This window comes from Diorhabda carinulata, chromosome 3, assembly GCF_026250575.1.
Source record: "Diorhabda carinulata isolate Delta chromosome 3, icDioCari1.1, whole genome shotgun sequence".
In the NCBI taxonomy this organism is placed as follows: domain Eukaryota; kingdom Metazoa; phylum Arthropoda; class Insecta; order Coleoptera; family Chrysomelidae; genus Diorhabda; species Diorhabda carinulata.
In genome coordinates, this window is record NC_079462.1 from 5,092,573 (window position 1) to 5,119,868 (window position 27,296).

Sequence of the window (27,296 nt, forward strand, 5' to 3'; positions counted from 1 at the left end):
TTGAGAGCTGGACGTTGAAGGTCTCCAGCATGCATAAGGTGGAAGCTTTTGAAATGTGGCTCTTTAGACGGATCCTTTAAATACCATGGATGAATCGGGTGCCCAACGACGAGGTGCTAAGACGAATGAACAGAGAACGAGAACTATTAACCATTGTATAGAGAAGGAAAGCTTCCTACTTGCCACATTTTTAGAAATCAAAAATATGCCTTGTTACAGCTGATCATGGAAGGGAAGGTAGAAGGCAGGCGGGGCCTGGATAGAAAAAGATTTTCATGCTTGAAAAACCTTCGAGATTGGTCCACGTCCCAATATTTTCAAGGTGTAGCCAAGAAGCGACTTCTAGTACCACCATATACCCTCAGATTTCAAGATAGTCAAATTTTATCAATCACTAGCATTTTGCAAATAACCCTCAATTCACTGGTTGTACCAATCTTCACTTGGACAGGAACTTCTATTATCACGGCAACAGACTTCTCGTCCCTCTTCTCTTCACTTACTTCAGTAATTTTTGTCTCTAGAGAGAATCTGGGTTGCATAGCCATCGATATCTCGATGCACAACCATCTTTTCCTATGACAAACACTTGAATTGGACCCTTTCTATCAATTTTCTTGAATATGCATTTCCTTCTCCTAGAATCATTCTCATGAGTAAATTAAAGTCACTAGAGCTTTTCCAATATCGACTTTATAATCTGTACAGGCAGAATAAATACACTCGTAGAGGATGAATGCTTTATTGGAGATCTAATTACTTCATACCACCATCTTTACTCATCAGCGATTTCATTTAAACAAATTATAAAGGCGTTAAATTTTAAAAAGTAATTTGGAGCTCTTTCACCAAGAACGTCATTTCCAGTTATCTCCTGTCCACTCTTCTTTGAACTTACAAAGATATAAATGAATAGGCGGAAGAGTTCCAATCCCTCATTATCGATGCGGAAGACTTCGCCGCTCCTCTCACAACCATAAACACAAATGATGTGTCTATTTTGCACGATATCATCATATCATTACTTAAAAAGGGCAGTTATAGATGCTATATGTTCGAAAAAGAGACTTTGCAACAAAACGCAGTGGAATCGCTTAGATGCTCATGAAATCAAAGCTGAAAAAGAGAGGAAACAGAAGGCCGCCACAGCCGGTTTGTGTTATAGACTAAACTTAACGTTTGGCAACAATATACAGGCTAGAAAAAGCACCTTAAAGTGCGAGGTCAAAGCACATTAGAAGACAAAGCCGCCGAATAGTCTGCAAGCTGTGCTCAATTCATTTATTTCTTGCAAAACGAGACCATGTACTTTGGTTTATGGTAGTGGTTGGGGGTTCTCCACCTGCAGTTTTATTTATACATGACTCTCTACTACATTAAATCTAATGACATCATGTTTTCTCTATGTCTGGAAATTTGAATTTTTGCGAATTCGCGCGGCGCCTTTCATCTGTTTTTTCATAAATAGCGGACGTGCCTTTGATGTTTCCTCTCAGAACTTTTTATTATGGCAGGCGGTTTATTTAATTATTTAGGAAGATTGGAATTGGCAATTGGAAGATTATTTTATTTCACTTAGAGTTTTGGAGGTATGTCCTTACAACGTTGATTCTTGAGAGAATTGAAAATACCTACTTTCTAAAATGAATACATTTTGGATTTTATTATCCATTCTATACATAAACCTATACCCGTTTTTATGACCTGTAGCTCGAAAATCTTTTATATCTTTATTAGGGAAATACCTAAATATATTATTTGACAAGGTTAAAATGTGTTTACCATATGGTTTAAAGTAAAAAACTTTTTTCTCAAAATCATATTAAAATCATTAGTATAAAAGTACAAAATCTTAAGAGATTAGGATTTTTGCATTCAATATTCCCATAATTTATAAGTAAATTATTATAAGTTAAGTGCATTGCATAGTGTGTAAGTAAATTGAGAACGTAATTATTATGAATTCACCTCACGAATAGAAAGAATATATATAAATACGAAAAACGTTACAATATCCAACAAATCTTTATGAGTTAACGTTTGCGTCAAGTTTTTAAAAGTGCGGTTTTTATAACGAAAATGATAGTTAGAATTATTGGAGAATTTTCTCTAGAAATGTTTACATACCACAAAAATCTCGAATCTTACAAATAGCATCTAAATCACTATTTCAACATAGGTTATTAAGTGTGTTAGATCGCTGAAAGTTAAGTAATTAAACATATTAACTGAGTAAAAGAAATCAAGTTAGATTTTATCGAGGAAACTGTAAGTGGAACGATTTCTTTTACATACTTTTGTTTATAAAATCTGTAATTTGTAATCTTAAACGATACGATTATTTCACATATTTATAGAAAGTTAAATAATTAACAAAGTGAACGATCGCATATAAAGCTATTAACCAGTTATTTAAGTGCCTATATGAAATTTAATCATAAAAATATATTTTCAAATTGTCACAATTATTCCAACATACATATGGTTGTAGACTTATCAAACTTTTTACTGTGATATTTTAGGTAGAGAGTACTAAAAACTGACGAATATGCTCGGGATGAGCAACAAAAATTAAAATAATGTGTGTTTTACATATTTTTTTATTTGAAAGAAAAAAATTATTTACATGCATTCAGAAAGCTGCAGATACCCAAAAATTAGGTATATTTTTCTAACAAAAGTGCTAATATACATTAGATAAATAACCAAGCGAAAATACACCAAGTAACGTCGAACCGTTTATTGATCAGAGATAGTCAACGTAGCTAGAAGTATCCCAAGTGACAAAGCACCAGACAATACAGCATCCTTCCAAACGCTATCAAGATACTGTAAAACTGCGTATCAAACTGGATCAAATAGAATTATCTATTAGGGAAACAACACTTTCCTGACAACTGGAACCTTACCAAAGTCATCGTGATCCCAAAAAAGAATTCCAACTCATATAGACGATTATGCATGCTAAGCTCAGTAAGTTTCAGGAAACACTAATCAGAAACGGATTCACAAGGGAGATAAATTTGAAAGTAACACGAAACAGTTTCGTTTCTGCAAAGATGAATCTACTATTGATGCATCACTGTCTGTATTACAAGTAGCCAGGGTGTAGATAGTCAACGTATCCCAAGTGACAAAGCACCAGACAATACGGCATCCTTTCAGACGCTACAAAGATACTTGCAAACTACGTACCAAACTGGTTCAAATAGAATGATCTATTGGAGAAACAACACTTTTCTGACAACTGGAACCTTACCAAGGTCATCTTGATCCCAAAAAAGGATTCCAACTCATATAGACGAATATGCATGCTGAACTCGTAAGTTTTTGGAAACACTGATCAGAAACGGACTCACCAGAGAGATAAATTTGAAAGTAACAAGAAACAGTTTCGTTTCTGCAAAGATAAATCTACTATTGATGTATCACTGTCGGTATTACAAGTAGCCAGGGAGTAGATAGTTAACGTAGCTAGAAATATCCCAAGTGACAAGGTACCAGACAATACGGCATCCTTTCAGACGCTACAAAGATACTGGCAAACTACGTACCAAACTGGTTCAAATAGAATGATCTATTGGAGAAACAACACTTTTCTGACAACTGGAACCTTACCAAGGTCATCTTGATCCCAAAAAAGGATTCCAACTCATATAGACGAATATGCATGCTGAACTCGTAAGTTTCTGGAAACACTGATCAGAAACGGACTCACCAGAGAGATAAATTTGAAAGTAACAAGAAACAGTTTCGTTTCTGCAAAGATAAATCTACTATTGATGTATCACTGTCGGTATTACAAGTAGCCAGGGAGTAGATAGTTAACGTAGCTAGAAATATCCCAAGTGACAAGGTACCAGACAATACGGCATCCTTTCAGACGCTACAAAGATACTGGCAAACTGCGTACCAAACTGGTTCAAATAGAATGATCTATTGGAGAAACAACACTTTTCTGACAACTGGAACCTTACCAAGGTCATATTGATCCCAAAGACAAAGTGAATCTACTATTGATGCATCACACAGGGACTAGATGCTCAACGTAGCTAGAAGTATCCCAAGTGACAAAGCACCAGACAATACGGAATCTATTGGGGAAACAATACTTTCCTAACTTATTTATTCGTAAAATACTTTTTTTCATTCATATCAGCAAAAACCAGCAATAATTACACGTCCAGTCGTCCTAGGTACCAAAATTCCACTTTTCTGATATCTTGGTGCAACCTTTCACTCTGCTCGCCGTTGACAGCTCATAATTTCTCAGGAATGGAGATCAGAAATGATAAATCGGAATGGAGAAAGTGGATATTTATTGACAGTAGTTTGTATTCATAAGGTTGCCTAAAAATCCTTTCGCGACATTTACGAATGAGTTCCAAGCTCTAAGTTCTTACGTGGTATGTTGGTGTATAAAATTAATATCGCTCAGTAATTTTCATATCTGTGACTAAATAAAAATAAGTTCTCTCCATAAACTCAGCGTCACTTAAGGGCGATGAGAGACAGAGTGGTTTTATTCGATACGGCTACCGAGTCGGCACCATAGTACAGGAAAATTAGGCGCTTTTGAGCTAAAACCTTAAATTAAATTGGACGGTTTTGATTTTCGAGATTCTGGGAGGTTTTGGGATACTGAATAAGACTAGCAATTCTTAATTAATACAATTACGGGCACGGGTTTTCGTAATTTTGAAACTTCAAACTCAAAACAATGCCGTGACAAAAAATGTAGAGTACAAAATTCTCTTCAAAAAATTATCCCAGATATTTGTTCCCAACCCCAAAATTTTTACCATAATCGCGAATAATTGGGAAACTACGAGAAATTCGAAAAAAAGAAAAGTACTGGGGCAAAAAATGTACAGCACAAAATTCTCTTCAAGCATTTTTACTAACCCCCTTATTGGGCTTATGTACTCAAAAACATTTTGAATCGCGGATAACTCGAAAACTATTAAGTTTTCGACACAAACTGCCGAGACAAAAAATGAGGAGCACAATATTCTGTACAAAGAAGGTTTAAATTTTTTCTCAACCTCAAATTTCCATTATAAAATGGGTTTGAATGCTGAAAATATTTTGAATCGCTAATAACTCGAAAACTACATAGAATTCAAAAAAAAAATGCCGGAACCAAAACTGTAGAGCACAAAATGAGTACCCACATTTTTGTGAAAGAGAAACTATTAAGAAGTCTGTGAATATTGAAATAATAATCAATCTAGAATGAAAATAGAGTTCATGAGTTTTTTAAAAGTTCATTTGAAACCACTAAGTAGAAAATATTGATAATAACACGAACGATAAATCTCTCGTTGAATTTGGCGAGTGATGAAGTATATCCATTGAAACTTCAAGTGCTTATGTGGCCAATATACCTCTTCATCTTGCAAGATTTTCGAAAACTTACCCGAGTAGAAAATAGAGATCTTAACCATTATGATGAATGAATTTTGATTTTTTTAAAAGGAAGTAGTTTTACAAGAGTTAGAGCAGTTTCCCTGTGAGCCTGGTACGTAAATTGAATTTCACTGGGAATTCGCGATCGAGTGTTCCGGCTTTCGGCGTTGAGGTAGATTTACTCAGAAATAATGGCTACAACGAAAAAATGACTACAGATCTTTTTTGTAAAAAATTTTTTGCTTAGACAGTTTTTCTCGAATTCCTCTTAGTTTCCGAGTTATTCGCGTTTAAAAATTTTTATGAGTATAAAACTGACGCGGGATTTAACTAGGAGGGAAGAAAAAAACGATGTGGAGAATCTAATCTCAGATGTTGAAAAGCATTCAGATTCATAGTATGACTACAACTGCATATAATGATAGACTGAAATGAGAAACGAACACGAAAATTGTTAAGCGTCATATATGTTTTGAACAGTCTCGGCAACCGCCTCAGTGAAATCCGGTGTGTCTGTCATCAACTTCACTGGGAAAACACTTGTTGTTGGTATTTAAATCCCATCTTCATTGATAGTATTTACAAAAGTCTAAGTTCAATGTTAAGAGTAGGTGAAAGGACATTTTATGAGTCTACCAGAGGCACATACTTAACATTTTGGTATTCCGGTTGACATACGGATATTTCCGTCCAATTTGGCCTCACCCTCCACTGCACGACTGTACCACAAACAAATCCCAATGCGATAACTTTCAAATCACCATATAACTGTTACTCTTTAGAAAAAGACCTCTAATAAATTTTGTTTCCTAGTTTTTTAATAGAGAATTTTCCGGTTTTCCAGCATAATCTTACCAAATTCTTTATCTCATTGTTAATTCAGTCGTACTAAATTATGAAAGAAGAGAATATTTATATGTTAGAACTCTGCATGCAATGTATCATATAACATCCACTTTAGCCCTTTATTTATATACGCAGCTGGCAATAATTTTTTCATTTTCGATGTAATAACGGAAATTATTCATTGAGATTGACAATCTTTAACATGAACGTTGAAATATCGTGCTTCTGATTATAATTGTTTGTTAGTTATCATCATTCATCAAAGCTTTCGAAGGTATATTACTAATAAAATATATTTTATACCTACCACTCCATCTATTTATGTTCTCCAACAACATTATTCTCTTTTATGCAGATAACTTCGAACGTATTGCGGTACTGATGTGGACAAGTACGAAGATATTTTGTAGATGGCACCACACAAACTCGTACTACTTCATTTATTATACTGATTCACCTACACAAGATGGCGCTATATATATCAAAATACTTTGATAAATTTCCTTAATTTCTTATTTTTTAGACCTCTTGATATGTTTATGCTTCTAAATGTTCTTGATTTTACACGTCATTTGATTGAAAATTAGTTTTTTTTAAAGACAGATGAAAATTTGACGTTTCGACTGCTTGTAGTCTTTATCAGAATATTGATACTGACTATTTGAGTATTTATATCAATATGAATATAAATATTTATATTAATATGAATATGAATACTGAATATACTGTTTACATCAACACTAACAATTATACTGTCTGACGCGCGTTTCGATAACCAAGTTATCGTCTTCAGAGACTGAAGGTAAACTGTAAACTGAAGAAGATAACTTGGTTATCGAAACGCGCGTCAGACAGAATAATTGTTAGTGTTGGCGTGGTGGTGTTGTAAGCAGTATATTCAGAAAATCCAACTTAGATGAATATAAACATTTATATTAATATAAATATCATATTTTGATAAAGTAAAAGAAATTGCAACGTCAAATTTCCATTTGTCTTCAAAAAATTATAAAAGAAACTTAATTTAAATCAGAAGAGACCTAACATTTAGAAGCATAAATAATTTGATAAAGATTGAAAGTAGTCGAAACGTCCAAACTTTTATCCATCTTTCAAAAATTATTTATAAAAACTAATTTTATAACAGAAGAGACCTAAAATCAAGACTATTTCTTAGCGGGAATGTGGCAATGAAACACCAACACCGGCAGCCCGGTGCTATCATCTGTTTCTTTCCGCCATTTTAGTGCCACGCAAAAACTTACGACAGCCGGCTGCACACAGTTTGAAAGGTAGGTAAAATTAAAAAAAAAAGAGTATATTTATCTAATTTTCAGTGTTTTTTAAGTCGAGAGACAGGTCTGTATACTAAGTGATGGTAAAAAGTGATATTTTCTATGGATAACTTTGTCAATGGAGTTTGAATAGCCGATGTTTATTTTTATGGAACGTTTTCATAACCTACAAATTTCTCTCTTTGATTTAAAAATACCCAGTTGGGTTAATTGCGGACGACAAGCCTTGCGGGATAAATACGGACGTCCGCAATTACCCCTAATTCAATAAACTATTATGAAATTAATCAATAACTGCTCATTTTTAAATGCCTCGGAAATATATAAGAAAAAAAGAACAATCATACACCATCGAATCATTACGAAAAGCTGTGCAAGAAATAAAAGACCAGAAGATAACTTTTCGTCAGACGGAAGAAAAATATGGTATTCCTAGAGCTACTTTTTTGACCAAGTGATTCTACAATACCAAAGAGATATAGAAAATCCGTTTTTAACGAAATACAAGAAAACGAACTGGTTTATTTTATTTTAAAGTCATGTAAGGCTTTCTTTGGGATAACAATACATACTCTGAGAAAGATAGCTTTCGATTTTGCCACCGCAAACAACATAAAATATAATTGCAATAAAGTAACTGGTATGGCAGGAATGGATTGGTATTACAATTTTTTGGCTAAACATCCAAATATATCACTTCGAAGGCCTGAAGCTACTTCCATGAATAGAATTACCGCATTTAATGAAGAAGAAACTGATATATTTTTTGTGAATCTGAAAGCTCTCATGATTAAATACAAATTTAAATCTGATTCACTTTACAATATAGATGAAACTGGGATTAGTACGGTACAATGCAATTCCAGGATTCTTGCACCAAAGGGATTAAAACAGGTTGGAAAATGTACCAGTGCAGAACGTGGTTCTTTAACTACTGTTGCGAATTGATTTAATGCCGGAGGCTCGTACATTCCACCATTTTTTATCTTTAAAAGAAAAAGGATGAATGCTCAGCTTATGAAAGACAGTAATAGCAACATGGTAGCTTGTGTTTCAGACTCTGGTTAGATCAATGAATCGATATTTGTTGATTGGCTCCAGCATTTTAAAGAATTCGCTAAACCATCGGCAGACAATCCCGTTTTGTTACTTCTAGACAACCACGAGAGCCATATTAGTCTGAAAGCTTACGAGTTTTGTCGTAAAAATTTTATCCATGTTTTGACATTGCCTCCACATACATCGCATAGAATGCAGCCATTAGACTTGACCTTTCATGGACCACTGAAAACATATAATTACACCAGAAACTCTATGTGATACCAGCCATGTGGGTCCTGATCATAACAGCCAAAGAGAGTTTCATAGCGAATCTCAAATTAGTGATGCAGCTAATAACAGCATTCCTAGTAAAGTAAGATCTCAACAAGAATTTAGCCCTCTAGTAACATAAACATTATCGATGAATCCGCTCCCAATGTACCTGATCAAGACGAAATAAATGAGAATAATGCTATAAGTGAAGCTGATTTAAACCAAAGTACGACAAGTCAATCTTCATCAGTATCGCTTAGTGATTTGATAAAGGTCCCAACCCCACAAATTGGAACAAACTGCCAGTTTCCTACGACGAGAGAGATTTGTTTTGTACCAAGAAAGAGCAAAAGTTTTATTTTATATAGTCCATCGTTTTGCTGTACCTTGTCAATGTTTTTAACCTCAACTTTGTTATTTTTCAAACTTTTGGCTGTTGTATTCTGTTGAACTTGATGAATCATCATTTTTCTAGATGTTGAACTGTTTTTACTAGTTTCAGCTACAAAACCCGATTTTTGTTTGACAAAACTACTAATTTCCTCTTTAATAATGGAGTCTGACACTCGGAATATCAAGTTGATGCTCTTCGACGATCATATCACTATCTACTAAACCTGAATCTACAGCAAATGAATGTTCTTGGTCGTGAACTTTGGCATAACTGTTATGTTCGTAGATGGAAGAAGATAATGGAGGCAGATGAGAGGAATAGATGGGCTAGCTTCACACTTCAAATGTTTTCTTTTCCAGAAAATAATTTTCACACAAGCGCCAATTTGATGTTGAGCATTGAATTTTATAAAATTCTTCCTGTTTAGAACACACACAAGGAAAACGTTCGAGAAAGTGAAACGAATGATTATTAATCTTGACAATTGACATTGACAAAAATGACACTTTTTTATTACACTAGGGCCACGATTGGTAAGTAGCCGAACTAAATTTGTGTTGGTGAAATTGATCTTCTTATTGGGTATCTTATGTGTTTGCATCACAGTAACTCCGAACTACTTAATCAAGTGACGAGTTATACACCGGAGATAGCTTAAGAAATGGAGAATGACTACTTGGATTATTAGTTCTCTGACTGAAGAAGGTTAAAATGGTTCTCAAACATGGTAACATGATCATCGGAGTTAGCCAATGAAAGGAACGAGTAGATTTCTTTGAATCTTGTACAGAAATAGGAGAAGAGGAAGGCGCGAACAGCGTGACGAATAAAAATGAAGGGCAGAATATTGTAATTCTCACCTAGCTGTGAACTTTGACCGCGAACGATTCCTTAATGATATGGGTTCATCACTTTGTGTGTGTGTATAACAATATATCATTAAAAAGAAATAAGCCACAAAAAAATGTCAGACATGTTTTATTGAACATAATTTCCATCGAACAATATTAATAATTGAAAATTATTACATTTTTAGTGTCTGTTGTGCAATAATAACTGAAGTTTATATTTGTAACAATAACCAAAAGCGTAATGGGTTTTGCAATATCAAATATACATGACGAAATATCTGATTATCAATTTCTGGCTTCCTTACGGGATTTTATCCTACGGGAAGTTGATAATTGTAGATTCTGCACGGAAAAGAAAGTCATTCCGGAATACCTAATTACATAATACCTTTACAACTTATTGCAGAAAATTATTTGGACGTGAAACCAGTACGGACACTAAAACTCATGAGTTACAACAAGTCCAGCTGTAAATGGTTCTTCGACAAAAGCAGATCTAATGCGGGGACACAACAGTCCTTGAGATCGTAGTGTAATTACGTATGGTTCAGACCAGTTTCGACCTTTTTGGGTTTTGTCAGGATAACATAGGCTTCCTTAATTAGAGTTTTCTACTAAATCCTTTTTAGTTGCTATTTATTATTATAATATAGCTAAAAAGCCTAAAAACCCTTACGGTAATTTTGTTTATAAAGCATGTCAGGTGATTATTACTTCATAATTTTAAAGGTACTTTCGAAATCTGCCTATCATTATCTTGGTTCCAATAATTTTATATTTGTTCATTCAAGTGCGAAAGACCACAGAGCTGCAAAATATTATATCCTGAGAACTTTCTTGAATGAGTGGAATTCATAGATGAGACAAAATAGATCCTTTGGGTCACCAAAATTATACATACTTGAAAATAATGAGTAAAAATAGCTGTTCACCAGTTATTTAAGCGGTAGAATGGATACTACTTAAGAAGTTGCTAAGAAGGATTTCAGCAACTCATGCCAAAAGACAAAATTATTGAAAAAATACTGGTAGCTACAGAAAAAAACTATTCCGGAGGAAGCCACAGTTATCAAAGATCTGACATAAAAAGACATAAAAATTTGAAAATTATCAAGACAACAAATCTGAAAGGTGGGAATTGAGAACAAGAGAGTTGGTACTGTCATGATTGTGATAAAATGAGATGACAGATACGATGCGATGTACTGAATTCAGCTAGTAGCATCATGAAAAGTTTGTTAACAGATGGTGGATCTTTTTATATGCTTTTGGGGTTGATAAATAAAGGACAAAGAAAGTAATTTATTACTTTTTTCAATATTTCATTGAATGATGATTATCAAATTTCTAAGAGTAATTATATATGATGTTTTTGTTGATAAAAGTGTATCAAACCACCATAAAAGAACGCCTATTGATCTTCTTCTATTGAGGTTTATTTTTGTGGTTTTTGTCAAAGTAAAAAATAGTAATTTTTCTATTAATATATCTTGGTAATAATTCTAGAAGTTCACATGAAACTGATAGTGGTTTATATGTTTTTTTTCATTCCATTTTCATTGTCCTGCTAAGCTATAAGCCGAATTTTCCATTTTAGTTGAATTATTAATTTGAAGAAAAATATCTTATGGTTTTACAAGTTATCCAAGTTTATTTCTTCATAGTTTAACATTAAAAATAAATACTAATTTTAGTTTTCTCGATTAAAGTATTATTTCAAATCGTACACCAATATCGCAAAATCCATTTTACAAGCTTAATTTTACTGGGAAGGTCCTGGAACTAGAGTTTGAGCTACGTTTTACACCCACTTTTAATATATTTCTTTCTTCAAAAAAGGACACCTTAAGTAAATCTATATTTGTATATCTTGTGGTTCAATTAATAAGAAGAGAAGATTGATAAAAGATATTAAAATGCGTTTAATCCTCTTTTTAATGTTACTTTGAACAATATACGAAAAATACTGATGAAATGCATGAATACTATTAGAAGAGTCGGTGGCATCGTCCAAATTCTTCAATAACTTAATCATATATATGTCATTTTTTATTTTTAGCTCAATTCCACCGTAATTTTGAAATGAAAACACTGAGATGAAAATAGAATAAATTTGTCACTAAGATGACAACATATTTTAGGAGTAAGATCTATTCCTCTTTGTAAATTGAGTCACAAGAGCTACATTGCTTATTTGAAGTAGAAGAAAAATATTAAGGGTGAGAAATTTTTAAGTTAACATCCCGTATATTTGTCAAAATTCAGTAGTCAAACTGTGATTCACAGGACCAAAGCATTTCATAATTAATGGCACTTAAATTGTAAATATTATAAATTAAACTAATCTAAATTATTTATCTAAATAAATTAGTTCGTTAAAATAATTTTAAATCGAAGAAATTGTTATAAATTAAGTATATTTATTTTTGGGAAAATCTTTTTAATCATCAATTTTAGGAAGAAAAGTTATTTCATTATTTTAAAATACAAAACTCAATATAATGGTTCGTATGAGAGCCGCAAAAAAGTAGACTAACCTGGGGAAAGCATCTTCATTTTTTAGAAAATTAGGAATATTTTATGTAATCTAGTACATCGACAGTGTCGCAGTGTTGTGCAAGTTCATTTTGTTTCACAAAAAACACGTTACTTTTTGAAAAACAACTTTTAAAACAACAGGCTAACAGGGGCACGCAAAAACAAAACTTGACGAAGTAATTAAATATATAATTGAAAAAGCTGGAGGACTGTATAACATCCCTAGGTCCTCTTTTTTAAGAAAAACTACCATGAAAGAGCAACCAAGAATATAGAGAGGAAAATAAATAGGAAAATTCATTGACCAGTAAAAGCTTTAAATAATGACTACAGTAGACTAATGAACTATGGAATTAAAATTATATTAGAAAAGGAGGATATTGTGGATACAATTATAGCAAAAAGGATACAATGGTACGGACACATTAAAATAATGGAAAAACGGCAGGGTACAAAGAAAATCACAGAATGGAGACCGAGCGAGAAAAGATTGCCTGGTAGAGCAAAAAATAGATGGGTAGATCAGATTGTGCAAGATATGGAAAATTTGGGAGTAAGTGACTTGAACAAACAGATGCAGAACAGGGAAAATTGGAGAACAATAGTCGAAGCTGCAAAAATATGTGATAAACTGTAATTATATAGGGTAAAATGTGGGCTGACCACCCACAAAAAATACAGGGTCAAAAGAGCTCAATTTGAGCGGCTACAATTCTCAATAGAATGTATAGCCGTTTATATGTATGAACGGAACAAGATTAAATGAAACGGGAAGCGTGAGGGATGCTCCAAAATCTGGAAGACCAGGACAACCCTCATGCAACCATAAATACTGAAATCATCTTGCATCTAAATGTTAGTAAGTTGTTTGTGCACCCGTAGAAAGTTCAAATTGTTCACGAACTCCCAGGAGATGATCCGGATGATAGAAACCTCTAAGCATTTGAAATTTTCTGAATCTTCATGAGTCATTATGATGAAAATAGTGATTTTCTTGATAATGTAGTATTTTGAAACGAGGAAACGTTTGAGTGGTACATTAAATCGAAATAATTGTTGGGAAAAACCCCACTGGATTCAGTGCTTCCAGACCTTCTTGCGGCATTTCCGGATCCAAATAATAGAAAAAGCTTTGTTCCCAGTATTTGGTACTTGTATTGAGAATAATTCATTGAGATGGCTACGTTTTGAGCATTCATTTGAACCTATTTTAAATTAATTATAGAATTACATTAGTATTTACATGATTTAGTACCTTGAAATCATATTTTTGAGGACTCTATTTTGGATAAATATGAAATAATTGAGTTTGTTTCATGAAAGTTTGATTTTATCAACTATAATAGACTTTAGTGAGTTTTGCGTGCGATATTTTATGAAAGACAGCTTTTCTTATAATTCTCTAAAATAAGCAGATGAAGAATTTTTTTATTTATTGATTGGGATATGCCATGAATATTTTCTCGAAATATTTTTTCACTAGCTTATTTCACTATTAAATATTATCATCACTTTTGGCACTAAGCTGGCAAGATTCTCTCAAATAGTCAGCAACACTTTATCGCTCTCAGTATGGTCTAGGATCATAAGGAGTTGCGTTGAAACCTACATATCGATTGTTTTTCCTATGTTGGAATCCTGTACCAGGAGCAGTATTGTAATAGATGACTCTTCTTATTCCAAAAGGATCAATATACCCGAAACTACCAGATCTTTTGTCTCCTGGTTCGGTTTGTTCTTCGTGGTAAGCTCTTGGGATGTAATACCTGAAGCCATCGTTAGTAACTGAAACGCCGTCATAAGTAGAAAATCCGTTATCGGATCCGAGGAATGGTTTCCCGTTTCTGTCTAAGGGATATGTTGGTCCGTTTCTAAATCTATAAGTATCCTTAACTTGACGAACATATGGATTATACTCGACAGAATTTGAGTCAAGTTCTTGTGGACTATCGAAAATAGCAGGAGAATAGGTAGTGGGATTTGAGGAATACAAAGTACGATCTGTATTTATATTGATAGGAGAAGGAGTAGTTAATTGATAATAAAGTCGTTGATTAGTTCCGGAACTTTCAGTTGATTGGATGTAATTTTCATTCAAGAAACTAAAATTGAATGGATTGTATCTTGTTTTTGCGAAAGTAGGTGGTGTGATATCTATAACGGGCCCTCCTGTAGATGATAAACCGCTATAAGGACTAGATGTGGTTGATTTTATACTTTGATCCACATCAAGATAATGAGGATCTGTTGTAGGTATCCCATTTTGTGTGTAGGCAGTGGACGACAAGGGAGAAATAGTTGTGGTGGAAATATAAGTTTGATCGGGTGTAATTGGAGACGATGTACTACTGGAAGCAGGAATGTTCGCGTTGTAACTATATGGAGGCACAGGACTACTGGTAGGAATGAAAGATACACTATTATATGGTACGTTGACAATAGGCTTCTGGTTTGCTTTCACCAGAGTACCTGCAGATGCGGGGGATTTTTTCGCCGATTTTATAGCATCTCCAACATTTATATTCCTTCCAACAAAAATATTTTTGGTTTTTAATACCCTATAGCCTTCGTTGTCGGCAATGTAGTCGCGTTGTCGTAGCATACCTGAAAAAATAAATAGTATCATTTGATGGTACGAGGATATATTGAAAAATTCTTAGCCTACTATAGAACAAAACGAAATTTCAATGTCAAAATATTTTATAACTCAAAATATTCTCCTCTTAATTGGATACATTTATTAGAGCGAACCTGCAAAGTCTCTAGACCTTTCAAAAAAATGTTTCTTCTTATTTTGCAAACAAGCCATCCACAGCTTTTATTACCTCATCGTTGGAAGGAAATTTACGACCTTTTAAACCTTTTTTCAGTTGAGGAAAGAGATGATAGTCGGACGGAGCTAAATCTGGTGAATAAGGGGGATGTTCTAGTAATTCAAACCCTAAATTCCGAATTTTTTTGCATGGCAACATGAGATTTGTGTGCAGGGGCGTTTATCTGCACAAACAAAACACCTTTGGTTAGCTTTCCACGTCTTTTTTCTTTAATTTTTTTCCGTAGAGTGGTTAGTAATGTCGAATAGTAATCTCCACTTATTGTTCTACCCTTACCAAAAAAATCAATCATGATTACTCCATGGCAATCCAAAAAAACTGAAGCAAGGACTTTTCCAGCAGATTTTTGGACGCGAAATTCTTAGGTCTTGAAGAACCAGATTGTCGCCATTCCATCGATCGTTGCTTTGTTTCTGGATCTTAGAAATGTACCCAAATCTCATCCATAATAACAATTCGGCTTAAGAAGTCTACATCGTTTTCAAATCGAGCACAGATCGAACGCCGATGGGGGGGATACCATCCCGATTATAATAGACAACTTCTAATAAGAAAGCGTAAATTGACGGCGTTTGATTTAATGGTAATCATATCAAAGAAGCATGAGTAGCGAAAGCGAAAGAGTTGATCATATATCAGTGGTCGATTTGCTTGATATAGGAACCTTGGGTCCATACTATAGCAAATTTACTATATCATACACGTTTTAAAAGCGAGAAGAACTATATGGAATCAATGATAGCTTCTTGCTTATTTTGCAAAAAGTGAGCTAACAATACTGGATGCTAATCAAATATTGAGAGGACAAAAGAACAATACAGTTTAGTATTAATGCCAATTAAAAACGTGAGCAAATTTACCAATAGATTAATACGAGGCATATTTTTTAGGTAAGTACCGTTTTGCGATTCCACCGCCGCAACCCCAAGGTCGGCGTTCCGCATATGCGCGCTGGCTACCTACATCTCTTGTCTACGCACTGACGCCATTACAGTCTGATTCTTCATTGTGTACGTTATTTACGATGTGTTTAAGTGTTTAAGATGCCTCAGACAATCGTGACTCCCGCTGATTATGAAGTACTGTTTTCTCTACGATTTCTTAGTGCTAAAGGCGTAAAACCGATCGATATTCATCTTGAGATGTGTGAAGAAGAAGAAACAACAATCCATGGAATGGCGATATTCATCATCACCCAAAAAAGTGGAATTTGAGCAAACAATTTCTGCCCGGAAAATCATGTGCACAGTTTTTTGGGACAGAAAAGGAGTATTGCTAGTGGAGTTTCGGCCGCGTAATGAGACAATCAATGCAGCGTCTTATTGTGAGAAATTGAACAATCTGCGTCGTGCAATCCAGAATAAAAGACGTGGCAAGTTGAGTAAGGGTATCGTTTTGCTGCATGACAATGCCCGTTCAAAAGATCTCATCAAATCTTTTCAATGGGAAACTCTAGATCATCCTCCCTACAGCCCTGATCTGGCGCCCAGCGACTACCATTTGTTCCTGCACTTGAAGAAACACCTGGGCGGTCAGCGTCTTCAAGACGATAACGAAGTCAATACAGTTGTGATACAGTGATTAACAAGTCAGGCGGCAGAATTTTATGAGAAGGGTATTCAAAAACTGGTGTACACGTTATGACAAGTGTCTCAATATTCACGGAAATTATGTAGAAAAGTAGATAAAGGTACAGGCTTTCATGTAAAAATAAAATTATATCTTTGCACTTCTTTTTTTAACTCCAAAACGGTGTTTACTAAAAAAATATGCCTCGTAGTATCCTCAGCGTTTAGGCTGGATAAGAAATTATGTTTCCACAATTTTCTTGAATCCAAATCACTACAGAATCTAATTGCTAGAGACCTTGGAGCATATAGGAAGATTTATCTTAATTTGTCCTAATATGTATTAAGGATCATCATACTAGTGCTACCCACGAGAATCGTGATGATATTTTAAATTTTCCGTGCGATACAACAGGAGATTTTCAATATGTTTCGTTTCAAGTCTCTCACTTCAACGTATTATAAAAAACTATGTAGTAGCATCTGCATAGACATTTTGATAAGATAAAAAACTATAAAGAATCTTCGGAACCAGCAGCAACATTAGAGATCGAATTTTATATCGACATATTTTATTAGTATGTGAACGAATAGGATCATGAATATATGTACATACCATCTGCGTCTATCCAGGCATATGTGCCAACTACGGTGCCATCTTCGAGTCGTTTCTCTTTTCGGTACTGACCGCTATCGGTTTGGTATCGAAAAAATCGTTCGGGACCTTCGTCAGTTTGGATATGATATTGGTGCGGAGAAGGAGTATCCCATGTTGGTGCTGATGATGTAAATGTTGAGTATACTACCTGAAAGTAAATTTGAGGATACACAATAATAACTTGATGGCTATCTATTGAATTTGATTTGTGCAAACATTTTTTTACAAAAAAATCCAATAAAAAATACAACAAACATTCATTTGTGACAAGCGAGTTCAACAAGCACCTAATAAGTCGTGTGACTAACTAAGACAAACACATTTTTTTGCCAAAGATCGATTTTATTCTTTATTTTCTTCAAGAGCAATACAATCATTCCAACGTTTGTCTAACTTCTTGATGCTGTGCTTGTAGAAGGATTTGTCTTTTGCCTCAAAATAGGCTTCATAGTTTAGGACCTTTATATCTAGTTTTCACGTTTTGAAACTTCTTGTCTAAGCTAAAGATATTCAATTGTATTTACGTGATTTAATTATTGTTGAATTCTACTGAAGGAAAATTTTCTGTTCTATTTGTGGATGTTATATGAACTCTCAATTTTTTATTTTGTACACTATGTAAATTGTGAGATGCGTAGGCATACGTTGCTACGGTTATTAAGTGTGTAGTAGTATAAATAAATAAAGTGTAGGTTCTAAGACATTTGCTTGAGGGATAATTACTTGAAATGGTTATCTTTGTGTGCATGCATCTTGGCGTTCAATTAAAAAGTGTCTGTTCCTAAAGTAAGTCTTTGGTACTTAAAACATGTAATATGGCAGATTTTTTTAAGTTTAGAGAATAGTCCCAAATGTCAGACCTTTTCTAAGGCTTGTGGTTTTCTAAGATCCGGAATCTGCTTATTCAAATAGATGAATAGATGAATAGATGAATAGATGAAGTTATTTCTTTATAAAAATTTTCTCAGAAACTTTGAAGAGTACTGTTAATAGGACGTTACCACGTGATTTCATATGGTTTTAGAATCGTGATTATTTTGGCAATTTCCCATTGTGGGAGCATCCAGTTGCAATTATTGCATGGAATATTTTTGTTATAGCCATCGACTTATTGAAAGTTATGGATCAGCCCAAACGTTTTTAAATCGATGTCCTGCAAGAGACAACATAAGAAGGAAGGAGCTAAAGAGGGCAAAATAAAAGGAATTTATATCTGGAAATTGAGTTTATTTCGTTTGCCTATGATTAATTACGAGAATTCATCTTTAAGTGCCTAAAGGATCTCTAAGTGCCCTTTACCTTTTAGTATTTCACTACCTGCCACTCATTATTTTTGGGATAATGATGATATAGCAACGTTTTGAGTGATTTTATGGCAAATATTTTGTTTCTTAAGCTCAAGTTTGAGGTTTAAGAAGAGAGATTGTCAAAAAATTGTTACAACTCGTAGACAAAAACAAATATAAAAATAACTAAATGAAATTTAAGAAACCACAATGAGAAACAAAATTACAGGTAATAGTAATAGGTAATCATTAGTAAATAAGTCCGGAATTAAATATTATTATTAGAATAGAAGTCATTTACAGAGTAGAAGTATAGTAACAAATATGCCCTAAATAGATAATATCCATTTGATTTCAGTTGGCAAGTGATTGTACATTTCTTTTGCTTTGTAAAATATTGAGCCTTTAACTAATTCTGAACGTGGAGTAGGTAGGTAAAGGTCGTGCTTCGCGTTCCTAAGGGAATAGCCGTGCAACGACTTTTCTGAAATTGGAGAAGCGTGTTTACGAATTAGGTAAACGGAATCATAGATGAATGAGTAGTTTGAAGATTCACGTACCCCAGAAAGGAACGGCATATCAGAGATGCGACTCAATAAGGGCATAATAAACTCTTTAGGAAGTGGATAAGTTCAGCCCTTTTGAAACTAAATAATAACCTCTGAGCGTGAGACCCGTTTAAAGTACTTATTTTTGAAAAAAATTGAGCTTGAAGTGACAAAATTATTTCCGTAATTTAACGAAAAATCGTCTTTTGTTCAAAATAACTCAAAGAATATTAATGATACGCAAAATTTTGTAAGGAAGAAAATTGTTTTTTTTTTCAAAATGCATTTTTTGTAGGATAAAAACTGAGTAAGATATGGCCAAGGTTGCGTGCGTACACGCAAAGTACGTTTTTACGAAAATAATTTTCTCACTTCAAGCTCAATTTTTCTTAGAAATAATTCCTTTAAACGGGTCAACCACTCAGAGCTCATTATTAGAGCACGAATAAAGCGAATTGTAGAGTATCAACGATTTTTTCAAATGAGGTGGAAGAGAGGGTTAGATTTTCGCTAAAAATAGGAATCGATATTATTTTTTTCATAACTCGCTCAGTTTTAATGCTAGGAACTTTTTAAAAAGTAAAAATGAAGGATTTTAGAAAAGGCTCGATAAGTTTTCCACGAAAAATGCATTGGTTTTCGGTTATTGTAAGTAGAAACTTTCCATTTTATTGTTTGAAAATACCAATCAATTTTCAATAAGCAATAAATCCGTTTGTATTGGCTCTGCATTAATCGTAAATACACGATATTTTTTGTTTTTTCATAAGCTGCAATTTTGCTTTCCACAGTTTTTTCGTCCATATTTTCCCACTTATTCGCGGAAAACAATCTAAAAAAGTGTTTTTTTCGCCTGAAAACTGACAATTTCACTCGCGAATAAGTCCAAAAGTATTTATATTTACAAAATACTTGATAGATCAAAAGTTGCCTGGTCAATTTATCGTTTTATGTACTTATTTTCATTCCCTAGAAAGGGTGGCATCTATCCTTCAGGGAAAAAGGAACCTCCGGCACAGGGTAAATTTTGAAATAGAGAAATGAATGGGGTATTGAGTAATAAAATACACCGTAATTATACAATTTTATTCAGAACAATGCTTTAATCACAACGTAAAAATATATGTTCCAAATTTTACGAAAAATCTATAACCAAACAAATTCATTTCGTTAGTTCGAACTGTCTCCGATCGAAAAAACACATTTTTGTTGAAAACTAACCTAAAAACTAAACCCTATTTATAAATCTGAATTTCAATGGTTTGGTAGGAGAAGCCATCAACTCATGAGAACTTTTCATGTCTCCATAGTTATACTCAATCCTAAACTTCTTGCAAACCTTCAATATCAAAGAAGCTATCTCGTTTTCGGCCATTTCTCGCGCAAAACAATTTCTAGGTCCGTAACCAAAAGGCATAGAAGCAAACGTTTGATGTTCATTACCGAATCCACCTGTATCGTCACTGAACCACCTTTCCGGTTTGAATTTAGCCGCATCTTCAAAATATTCTTCGCGCATGTTATTTAAATGAGTGGCGTATAGAACGTGAGTGCCCTTCGGTATGCGATAATGATGAATAATAACATCATTACTCAATACTCTGCTTAAAATTGGTATAGGTGGATCCAATCTCAAAGTTTCCTTCAAGCAAGCCTGAAGATACTTGAGATTCTTTAAGCCATCAACGGTGATCTGTTAACAAAAATATTAGGGTTTAAATTTAATACAATATTGAAGGTGCGGCTATTAAGTAAATAAGACTATATAAATAAAAGAATGCATGCGGTTAACGACTGTCAACTGGTTAGTCTGAAGCCTACTCCTTCAAATACATCGTCTACCGTGTCTATAGACAGAATAATGTAGCCATGGCTCTCTTTTGTATAGGGGATATTATTGTTTTGTCGAGTATACGTATTTTCGAGTGGTTTAAGCGTTTTCAAGATGGCATGATTCACATTCGGGACGTCCAGGTCATAAACGGATGAAAAAAAATTTGGTATTCCTGTTCGATTTGACCGTCGGCAAAGTATTTGTGCGATCGCTGCATCTATGGGAATTGAAAAAGAATGCGTGTGGCAAATTTTCATTAAAATATTAACATGCAAAAATCCTCACATTTCAACAAGAAGTTCGCAAAAATATTTGTATTGACACTTTAAATGCGATTGAAAATTACTAAAACTTATTAGAAAAGGTAATAACGAGATCCTGAAAAAAATCACCAATCCATGCACTGGAAGAGTCCAACTTCGCCAAGAGCCAAAAACCCGAAAAAGAGTAAACAAAAGTCAAAGCAATGTTTGTTTTTTTTTTCGATAATCATGGAATTCTATACCTTCAATGGATTCATAAAGGTGAAAAGGTTGACCAATATTATTATCTTTACGTTCTTATTGAACGCCTTAAATGAATAAGAAAAACATGTTCTGAATTGTCCTTATGGCATTTTCATCAAAACAATGCGACAACACCGCACTGTCGGTCAAGTCCTATATCCATTGCTAAACCACCCACCTAATTCGCCGGATCTTGCAACGTACGATTTCTACCTCTTTCAAAGGTAAAATCTGTTTCAAAAGGAACATGATTTGAGTCTGTTGAAGCTGTGAAAGAAAAACTGACGAGCTTTTTGAAGAAAGACTTCCAACACTGTTTAGAATAATGTATGATTCGCATGAACCGGTGTAATATTTTACATCATCAGTCTCGTTACTTAAGAGCCACACCTCGTCAGTTCATAGTGATGAATAGTTTTGATTTTATAAGGTAAAAATAGAAGTTTCGACCAATTTTTATATGTTATTTTAATCTTATTTTCTAACGAGAGACGCCTAAAATCAATACTATTCATTACGAACATCATAAAAAGGTCTAAGAAGTAGAAAGTTGAAAATAAATGTGGATAGATCGATGAAAGTGTGAGCACAGCGATTTTGATGCTGGTTTTTTCTCAAAAGTATACCTAAAAATGAAGACTGTCCTGAAAATTTAAGCTCGATATCTACAAATACAGAAGCTGGAGGATATTTTGAATTTTTAAAAAAGTTGTATTTTTCACTAATTTTCAAATATTTGTATCTAAGCTAATAAACAACTTGAAGACTCATGCTCTGGGGCATTTTTCTCAGTAAAAGTTATTTATTGAAAAAAAAAAATTATATTTCGTATAAATTTATATCAGGCTTAGATGAAAGCTCTCAACTAAATAACTGTTCTTGTTAAATTTTACTTATTTATAAAACACTATTACATGTACTGTATATGAAGTTGAGAGTAGACCAACAGCTAATATCTTTTGTAGAGGTATAATCGAATGAAATCTATTCAGCTTTTGCTAAATTGCTTTGATTTTGTAAAGTTATATCTATCTGAAACCAATAACATTTTTAAGAATTGTTGTTCTTTTTAATAGCAATCTTTAATTTGAATCAAACTTTCTTTCTGTCCCCAAGAAGCTCTGAAAATTTGAATCAGGGAATCAAACTTATATTTGAGTTGATCTCTTCTTCTCTCGGTACTTTGCTTTTTCTCTTCAGATCTGTATGTTTTTCTCTCCAAGGTCTACTTCCACTAATTCTTGGTCAACCTCTTTTCCTTTCGCCCACTGGTATCTTCTATGCAACTCGTTCTAAGAGTCTATCTTCGTCCATTCGTTCTAAGCGACCCAACCATTGTAACCTTCTTGTCTTTATAAACGCGCTGATTAGTGACTCATTGAAAAGTGTGGAAATTTCATGGTTTGATCTTCTCTCCCATCCCAAAATTCTTCTTAATATTTTTCTCTGCCAGATTTCTATTTTTTTGTTTAGTTTTATTCGTCATTATTCAGGTTTCACAGAGGTGGGTGTCAAAATTGTTTTATAAATTCGATCTTGACATCTATTTCGATGTTAATATTCTTCTAAGGCTGCCTGCACAGCTGTTACTTTTGGCAATTCTTAGTTCGATTTCCTTCTGTTCTTGGAATTTATTATTATCTAGTATTACACCCAAATACATGAAATTGTCTACCTCTTCAAATTCTATTAACATCCCATCATGTTCATTACCATGAATTTATTTTTTGGCTTGTTTCCACATTTATTCTTTATTTCCATAAGCTTTATTTTGTCATTATTGATACGTAGGCCTTCTTCTGCGGCTATTATTAGTTCTTTTGTGGTTTTCTCTGTTCTCCCAATCTGACAAAGTTGGAAAATTTGTTCTCCAAGCTGTTCAAGTATTTGAGTTATAAACGTTTTAATATTGCTTCGACGCATGAATGCAGTGATAAGAAGTAGATAAGCAGTATTGGAATTGACCCATATGCATTCATTTTCTTTGGACGTATGATACCTTGATGCATATGCATTTCCAGCCAATACAAATTTTTATGGAAAAGATGAGGCTAATTAAGGTTATGTTAACGTCATATTCGACTAATTTGTATGTGTTAATATTTCATTGTAACTTAGTTTTATTTTGTGTTTGAATTGTAAATATTTGGATTAATTAATGTGGTGCGTTAGTTTGTTCGGAGGAATGCTTATTCAAATAGCGTTTACTCCAGATATTTTCCGCTAAAAAACGGTCGTTTATATTATATTTGAATTTGTAGTAAAGGTCTCGCCCGGACTGTTCTGTTACTTAAATTAATTAAAAAAAATATAACTCAAATACAAGCTCGATTCCCTAATTCAAATTTTTAAGGCTTCTTGGGGAAAGAATAAAGCAACTTTTCAGAAAGTTTGAAAAATTTTCCAGCTATTCAGAAACAGCGATTTTCAAAAATTTGATTGGTTCTTTGGAACAGAATAAAGCAACTTTTCGGAAAGTTTGAAACAACTTGAAGCTAGGGGGAAAAATTATCTAGCTATTCAGAAACAGCGATTTTCAAAAATTTGATTGGTTCTTTGGAACAGAATAAAGCAACTTTTCGGAAAGTTTGAAACAACTTGAAGCTAGGGGGAAAAATTATCTAGCTATTCAGAAACAGCGATTTTTACAAATTTGATTGGTTCCTGGGAACAGAATAAAGCAACTTTTCTGAAAGATTGAAACAACTTGAAGCTCGGAGGAAAAATTATCTAGCTATTCAGAAACAGCGATTTTTACAAATTTGATTGGTTCCTGGGAACAGAATAAAGCAACTTTTCTGAAAGATTGAAACAACTTGAAGCTCGGAGGAAAAATTATCTAGCTATTCAGAAACAGCGACTTTCAAAAATTTGATTGGTTTTTGGGAACAGAATAAAGCACTTTTCCTAAAAGTTTGAAACAACTCGAAGCTCGGAGGAAAAATTTCTAGCTATTATTAACAGCGATCTTTAAAAATTTGATTAGTTGTTGGGGACTGAATAAAGCAACTTTTAACTTTAACTAAAACTATTATTTAGTTGACTATTAACTAAACCCGAAATGAGTTTAAATCTCATATTTTTTCTCATAAAAATATTATTGAGAAAAATGCCAGGAATCAAGTTATATAGAAGCTGAAGCTGGAATACAAATATTTGAAAATTAGTAGAAAATCGACTCCTAAAATTTCAAAAAATCCTCCAACGGACGACTTTACACATATTGGGCTCAAATTTTTAGGTTCATCTCCTTTTTAGGTGTAATTTCAAGAAAAAATTTAGCATCAAAATAGCCGATCCCAATTCGCAAACTTTCTTCGAAAATTAATGGATCTACCCATATTTATATTCATAGTTAGACATTTCTAATTCAATAACAATGATTCATACTAACCTCTCCAGAGTAATCTTTAATTTCCGTGTATAACTTGATCTGGCAACGGGGGTTTCTGGCGAGATGGTAAAAAAAGAAGGCTACGGAATGAGCTGTTGCATTAGCACCAATCAAAAACATGTCCAATAAAAGAGTCATCACGTCCTCTCCTACGATATTTTCTTTTAGCAAAAGATGTTCAATTAAAGTAGGTTTTTCCAAAATAGCATTTTGCGCTTTCTTCTCTTGTAAAGAGTCTTTTGCTTTATCAACGTATTTCGACAATACACCATCTATCAAATCGCAATTTTTAACCAAGCTCTTCCATGCGGGAGTTTCTATAAACTTCCATAAGTGAAAACCATACTCCAACTTCCTAATAGCAGCTGTAGCTCCAAATAAACCATCTAGCAATCTTCCGGGATCAGAAGCCGGACTTACTCCAGCTGGATCAAGAAATCCTAGTCTTCTATTCAATGTGACCGAGCAAAGACATTCCAAAACCCACTTATAAATTTCTACCTTAAAGTTTCCAGGCATTTCTTCTTGTTTGTTTCTAATAATCAACATCCTGTCGATGAAATCCGAATTATTTTTATCAATGATACTTTGTTGGTCCGCTACAATTGTTTGAAGAGGTATTTCAATTGATTTACGCATTTTTTCCCACTCTGGTCCATACGTTAGAAATGGACCAGCTTGTTTATAATTCCTGCATTGCAGTCTGTATTTTTCAACAGAATCTAAGCATGATCTAATGGGATACGGCCCCTCACTCTGAAATACAGCACTAGCATGCTCCGGTCGACTTAACAGGACGACATCACTTCCAAATGCGCCGTGTAATCTGACAACAGGTCCATAAACGTCAAAGAATTTTTTAAAGAATGGTGCGTTACCTCCCCAACTAAGGATACCACCGAAAAATTTGCCTCCGCTTAATAAATATTGTACAACACTTACGGTTATTTCAGTACCCATGATGGGAATCATACCCCAAAATTTCGATATAAGTCGCAAGCTGATTGGTCCTGGAATCTCATCGAATGATATAGTTTCAGTTGTATCTGGTAATTTTTTAGTTTGAGGGGCCAAATAAGTGCTTGCTTCAACTTCCTTTTCCTTTAGGGGCGTAGTTGATTTGGTTTCGGCCGGATACGTCTTCGTTGCTAACGCTTGTTGTTGTGCCTGAGCGAATTTTGCTGTGCGGAAGAATCTTTCTCGATCCACTTGAAAATATACATTTTTTAATCGAAAAGAAAAGACTTTTGCATTATTTGACCACATATCTATCACTTTACACTTTTTTCTCTTTGTTTGATTTGACACTTCAATTATCGTATTGATTATTGAAAAAAAATTATGATTTTGTCATAGGTTGCTGGATAACTTTGGTTCTCTCACTAATTATTAGTAGGCATGACATTTTTTAGAAATGTCATTATATTAGGTTAGAATTATAGAAGTAAAAATTTTCTGTTACTTATTTCAATCTCAAAAAATTAGTATAACTGTTTGTTAAAAAGCTTTTTCGACAAGGTAATCAGTTAAATGATAAACTGACAGAATATAAGTTTGGCTGACTCATTTAGTCGGTTCTACAGCCACTCTTATTCAATTTTATACTGATTAGAACGATCGGCAAATACAAACGCTTCTCAACGAAACGCTGTTTCTTCTTTTTTTGTATGACAGAATGACAGAAGTTATTTATGATATAAAAATTGACTTCTTCTTTTTTTATTCACTATACCTACTTCAGAGAATGTGGCTAGAAATACTGTCATTAATGTCACTGTCAAAAATAATCATGTACAAGTGATATTTTTTATTTCATATTTTACCGTGAATAAGGTAATTCGGAGTACAGGATATGATACCTGTGAAATAAAATACGGTAATATTGTTCTAGAAATTAATGTAGACTTGTACTATAATGAACAATTTCTTGCTTTGTAATACAGGGTGAGTCATAATGAACTTCACATACTTCTACCAAATGTAGTCACTCAGGGAGAATGTGATTACTGAAAATAGTCAAT

General features: G+C 33.7%; 2 protein-coding genes across 2 annotated transcripts in view; both read right to left on the bottom strand.

Annotated features, from left to right (window-relative positions):
- Window positions 1–10,219: 10,219 nt before the first annotated feature.
- Window positions 10,220–27,296, bottom strand: part of LOC130891251 (uncharacterized) — an 83,182-nt gene continuing 66,105 nt past the window's right edge. Inside the window, exons 2-3 of the mRNA XM_057795883.1 lie at window positions 17,666–17,855; window positions 10,220–15,251 (exon numbers count right to left, since the gene is read on the bottom strand). Of these exons, the coding sequence (XP_057651866.1) occupies window positions 14,215–15,251; window positions 17,666–17,855 (1,227 nt within the window). The 3' untranslated portion in view covers window positions 10,220–14,214. The remainder of the gene's footprint in view (window positions 15,252–17,665; window positions 17,856–27,296) is intronic.
- LOC130891250 (probable cytochrome P450 301a1, mitochondrial) lies at window positions 20,613–26,621 on the bottom strand. The gene is made up of 2 exons (XM_057795882.1): window positions 25,276–26,621; window positions 20,613–21,234 (listed from the first exon to the last, which is right to left on the bottom strand). Exons 1-2 carry the CDS (start codon window positions 26,539–26,541, stop codon window positions 20,770–20,772), a joined length of 1,731 nt encoding a protein of 576 aa, XP_057651865.1. The 5' UTR covers window positions 26,542–26,621; the 3' UTR covers window positions 20,613–20,769.